At 55.2% G+C, this 6,000-nt stretch overlaps 1 protein-coding gene across 1 annotated transcript; it reads left to right on the forward strand.

The window, feature by feature from the left end:
- Window positions 1-4,682: 4,682 nt before the first annotated feature.
- On the forward strand, window positions 4,683-5,944 carry SETTUDRAFT_28486 (uncharacterized protein; the record flags this gene model as incomplete). Its single annotated transcript, XM_008027709.1, has 2 exons — window positions 4,683-5,494; window positions 5,641-5,944. Coding segments are annotated over 2 exons (1,116 nt in total), but the record flags the coding sequence as incomplete, so codon positions are not given.
- Between the last annotated feature and the right edge of the window lie 56 nt (window positions 5,945-6,000).

Below are 6,000 nucleotides of genomic sequence, written 5' to 3' on the forward strand. Positions count from 1 at the left end.
GCTTCGTATGAGTCATTATTATTATTATTATTTCTCCGCATTAAATTTACAGAGTCATTTCTCCCTCCCTACGCGCGCACACTGGTGCTGCTCTTCGGTCTCGTTGGTCCCAGTACCCAGTACCATTACAGTCACAGTCACACACACAATCACACACACAGTCACACATGGTGTTTGCCTGTCTGTAAAATGGGCCGATAATCTGACCTTGGCCGGCCGACACTAAGTAAGTACCACAGCAATCACCTCCGAGGTGTCTCCTCGTCGTCGTCGTCGTCGTGCTAAGTATTCTCTCTTCGGTCCTACCAAAGTCATCGGCGCGAATTTTAGTCATGCAAAATTGGGTTCTAAGTAGGTTGTGCTCGGCATATGGACTGAGCATGGGTATGGGTATGGGTATGGACGTGTGTGTGTGTGTGTGTGTGGAGAGAGAAAGCATGGACATTCAGTATATGTATGTATACAGTAAAAGACATGTGATTATTATGACGAAATTGGCATCAGCCCCCCCCCTCCCTTGTTTTGATTTGATTTGGTCTGATTTGATTTGATTTGATTTGTTTTGTTTTGATTATGATGATGATGACGGTGATGGTTTAAACTCCTTACGTATGTATGTATGTACCCGCAATTTCTCAAACACACCTTCTTTTCCAGAGTGCGAGTGCTGCAAGGGGCAGCAGCAGCAGATATCTAAGTCTAGACGTTTAGTTGTGAGTGGCCATGCATCAAACCGTCTACACCGCAACAAAATCAATCACATGATTTTGATATCATCATTGTCATCATTAATATTATCATTATTATTAGTTATTATCATTATCATCATCTTTTTTCGGTTAGGGGGACGTACTATAACTGAAGACTGTGAAGAAAGAAACAAAGAAACAAAGAAAAGGGATACTACTTACTTACTTGTAGTAAAGAGCGAATCAGACAGCAACAGAGACAGAGACAAAAAGTCTATGTGAGTCTGTGAGTGAGAAATACTACGTACGTACTTGGTTGGAACAAGGAAGGAGGGGGGGTGGCCTCACCGCAACATTGGATCGCCGCCCTCACCTTCCCCCCCCCCCCCAACACCAAGACTGGACACCAAGACCACACACAACAACAGGGGTGGGGGGGGGGGGTAAAAGAGTAAGAGGAAACTAATTTTTTTCTTTCTTACTTTTCTTTCCTTGTGCTTGTGCTTGGTAGTAAAATGGAGCTATGTTTCAGGTTTTTGTGGGTGTGAGCGGTCTGACGCTTGAGTCGCGGGGGGGTGGTTGCATGGAATGTGCATGCATGCATGTATGCATGGTAAGGGAGTGCGTGTGTGTGTGTGAGTGTGCGTGTGAGTCTATGTCTATGTCTATGTGTGTATGTATGTGAGTGTCAAATTGGATGCATGCCCGGTTCCGCGTTAAAGTGGTTTAAATGGGCAGTTTGGCTCCCAGTCATGATGGATGGGCAGGGCATGGCAGGGCATGGTAGCGTCATCCAAAAAAAAGGTCCCCAAAAAAAGTCACTTGTGGTTAACGGAGAAAGTATATAGTCCAAGCTTTTCAAAATGGGGAATTTTTTCTCTACTAGCGGCTTGTAAGTATAGAGGTAATCTTTTTAGAGCTTAGTTTACCGTCATCGGTCATCGGCCGGTAATCAATTTTTTTAGTAGTATTTTTTTTTCGTCTTTCTTACTTACTTACTTACTTACTTACTTGGGTATCTGGTATCGTGTTTTGTATTTCCTTTTCAAGGTGGTGTTTGCGAAAAGAGAGGGAAATGTCCGGGGTAACCGGTACGTAACTTAGTCAGTTGAAGTCAAGTGAGTCACGCGTGCGCGCGCTTTGCGCAACAAAGACAGAAAATGTCAAGGGCAGAAGGGCCAACTTTTTACGACTTCTGGGTTCCTATTGGTCAGTAGGGCTTGAAAAGTTGAGTGGCTGAGTTTGGTGTTTTTTTTTATTCCGTCCTGGTCCAATGCAGAGACGAGAATAACTTTGGCAGGCAGCGGCAGCGGCAGTGCAGCCCCATTCCCATTGAGTGAAGTGAGCGTAACTAAGTTGGTTGGTTGGTGCCAAAAGACAAGGACCAAACTAAAACGCGGGTGTGCGGATAGTGGAGCCTTGGTACATTGACTTAGTAGTAGGCCGTCTTTTTTTTCTTTCACCGCTGGCAGCCTCACGTATGCTTTTTTTGCTTTCTTGGTGTTGAGAGATATACGAGAGGGTCTCACGATAGGGAAAGCACGGCATGTGTGTGTGTGGAAGCATGCCCCCAAGTCGCACCACTGGATTGCCGTGCATGGGCGACTTGGTGATGTGTCTGTCTCTCGCTCGCTGGTTGTCAAGGCAAGGCAAGGGGGGGTGGCTTTGGTGAAGGGTCAAGAGGGTGGAGGTGGAGGTAAGAATTGGCAGCATCCGACTAGTTGGATGGGAAAGTGGAGCCGTTGGACTCTCTGGCTGTGGGTGAGTGAAGCTCGGCGTGTGCCACAGTAAGTAGGTGTAGACGGATGGGCAGGCGCGGCAGTCATGGAGGGAGGGATCAGATCAGATCAGCCGCGACAGTCGGGGCGGTCCAGATGCGCGTCGGCTGTGAGAGAGGGGTGGGGCAGTCGCAATGAGTGGTGGCGCTTTGGCTGTTTCCGCCAGAGGGCTGCGCGTACGTTTTTGGCGTGAGGCCATGGGTGCTGAGTGCGTGGTAGGCCTTTTTTGGTGTGGAGGCCTTTGGTTGCCGCGGTAGGCGTCACGCAGAGCAACACGGCGCCATGGCGACGGGCCATGAGGGCGTTGCTGGGCTAGCGCGAGAGAGGGTATTTTTTTGTTTCTTTTGGCTTTGTCTGGTATACCTGGTAATAGGCAGAGGGCAAGAGCAAGGTCACTGTTGGTTATGCTCGCCATCATGATCACCGACTGGCTTGGGCCCGCCCCCGAGGTTGGCCGGCAGAAGCAACGGCAGGCAGGCATTTGGCAACGGGAGCATGATGGATGACGCACAGCGAGGTGTGTAGGGTCGAGGGTCGAGGTGTACATGTAGGGGGGTAAACTGGGATGCAGTGACATGGTAGAGCAGGGCAAGAAAAGGGCACATCCAGGTTTCAGCCTGGCGCATCATGGTACCTTTTTTTCCATGGCGGCAGCGTACATGGACAGAGCACAGCGGAAGACGGGAGCAGCAGCACAGCTAGTATAGTAGTAAAAAAGAGAGTGGAAGAGGGTTGTGGTGGACAGGGAAGGCTGGTGCGGGCACGAAGCGGTGAGATGACTCGTGCAGGCAGTGCGCAGCAACGAGTGGGAGGCGGGCAGCAGATGACAGCATCATGTCGAGCAGCAGCACGGGGGGGGCCAAGTTGCAGCGTAAGATGAGAGTCGGGTGACGGGGCAACTGCCGGGAGGAGAGGCAGTCAGTAGTCGGTGGTGGTGGTGGTGGGAGTAGTGGGAGTGGGAGTGGTCATAGTGTGGGCGGGCGGACTAGGCGGGAGATGGGAGGGAGGGAGCGTGCGGCCCTCAGCAGATGATTACACACGCACACACGCACACACACACTCACACACACACTCACACACACACACACACACACACACACACACACACACAGAGACACACGACAGAGGCTCGCGATGCGCGGCTGCCAGCGACAAGACCAGACCAGACCAGACCAGAGCGGACAAAGCACCAACAGCAGCAGCATGGCGGAAGGAAGAGTGCATGGGCGTCTTGACTGTTTCGAGCAGAGTTTTCACCGCGGACAGGCCCGGCAGGGCATAGTATGGATGGGCGCTCCGGTGGAATTTGGCAGTATATGGGCCGGCCCGCGCAGGCTAGCCAGTCAGTGAGAGAGTCAGTGGGAGCGTCAGTGGGAGCGTCAGTGGGAGCGTCAGTGTGCCAGTCAGCTCGGCGGATGGATCGAGGCATGGATGCATGCATGGCCGCAAAGGCTGGGGCGGCGAGTAACAATACAGCAGCGCCCTCTCGACGCCGGCCACGGGCAACGGAGATAGGGTGCCATGGCAGACTGGCAGACGGGCAGATAGACCATGGGCGGACGATACGGCGGGAGCGAGGGGGGCCTGCCCCGTCCATCTCGGTGCGTCTCGCGCGCGATGCGTGACGGACGGCGGGCTAGCGACAAACGGCTAAGCAAGCAACCTGACGACAAACACTGGATAATGGATGCGGAGGCGATGCGAGGCCATGCAAGGCCATGCACGGCCGGCTTGGACAGGACAGCCGCAGCCAGTCGCTGCGTCGGCCATGCATCCATACCCAACGCTATTGGGGCGTCCTATCGCACGCCCTTGTCGCAGATGCATCCCTCTTGGTACAAGCTGCAAGCAGGCTTCTCTCTCTACAGCTGCTGCTGCTGCTGCTTTCTGCTGCACACCCCGCCCCAGCTTTAAGCACGCCCGCCCGCCCGCCTGCTCCCCAAAAAGCCCGCCATCACCACCACCACCACCGCCGCCGCTACTGCTGCACTACTACTCCTCTCCCAACTCCCCTCTACTACTACTCCTCTCCTCGGCTCTTATCCTCTCCTCCTCACCTCACCTCACCTCACTTCTCCCCCTCTCTCCCCCTCACGCAGCCTGGTGTTGTTACTGCTCCTGCTGCCCCACCCGCCGCGCCTTGCCCAAAACAGCAATCCACACCGCCAGTCCCGCGGCTACACCGGTACTTTGTACTTTGCTACAAGAGTCGGCCATGGACCACTCGTACCCCAACAACCCCAACCACATGGATTTTCACAGGCCCTCGTCGTCGGCACTAAACTCGCTCGACTCCAGGAAACCCTCGGCCTTTTCCTTTGACGACAACGCCACGCTCGACTCCAACATCCTCGACACCCCCGTCCTCATGTCGCCCTCGACCAGCACCCAGGGCATCTTCTCGCCCGACACATCCATCTGGGAGGACTTCTCGGCCGCCCAGTTCGTCGACCGCACCGCCACCAGCTCCGTCGTCAACACAAACGGCAACAACCCCTTCTTCACCGAGCAGAGCAACAACCCTTTTGCCCGCCTGCCCCCCAACCAGGCCGCCACCTACGGCCAGCAGTCATGGCCCGTTGCCGACAACTCGGGCGCCCGCACTCCCACGGCCTCCAAGCCCCTCAACCCCTTTGGTCCCGGTGACTTTGGTGCTGCCCCCTTTGTCGACCAGCAGCAGCAAATGTCGTTCCACGCCCTCCCTGTCCACCAAAACGTCCGCCCCAGCGCCGTCTTCCAGGCCGCCCCCGAGCAGCCCATGTCCCCCCACACCCACTCGGACTGGATGGCCTTTAACCAGCAGGAGATGGATGCCCGCCCCGGCCCCAAGCGCATGCGGCCCAACACGCCACCCCGCTCCTTCTCGCCCCGCCGTGACGGCGGCATCCGCAAGAAGAATGCCCGCTTCGACATCCCTGCCGAGCGCAACCTGCACAACATCGACACGCTGATCCAAGGCTGCACCAACGAGGAAGACCTCAAGGAGCTCAAGCAGCAAAAACGACTTCTTCGCAACAGACAGGCCGCGTACGTCTCCACCACCCGCTGCTGCCCGCCTTTTGGTGCTTGGTTCCACAACCCCCGCGTTTTGGTCCCATCTGCCTTTTGGTCTATGCTTTCCCTCTTCCACCCCCCCCCCCCCCCACACACTGATGCGCTAACATACATGCTAGACTTGACTCCCGGCAGCGAAAGAAGAAGCACACCGAGGAGCTTGAAGAGGAGAAGAAGCAGTGGATGGAGAAGATCTGCCAGATGCAGGACGACTTTGCCACGATGCGCCTCGAGTACGAGGCTCTTGTGGCCGAGAAGGAGAACTGGCACCGCGAGTCCATGGAGCTGCACCACATGGTCAACCAGCTGCAGTTCGACAAGGAGGAGCTTGTCCGCACCCACACGATTGAGACGGGCGAGCTGCGCAAGAAGGTCTCTGTCCTGACGGAGCGCCTCGAGGCCGCCACGGGCAACGGCATGGCTGTCGCCCCCAGCACCACCTTTACCGACTTTGCCTCGGAAATGGACGAACCTCAACA

Source organism: Exserohilum turcica (genome assembly GCF_000359705.1).
Source record: "Exserohilum turcica Et28A unplaced genomic scaffold SETTUscaffold_20, whole genome shotgun sequence".
Lineage (NCBI taxonomy): Eukaryota > Fungi > Ascomycota > Dothideomycetes > Pleosporales > Pleosporaceae > Exserohilum > Exserohilum turcicum.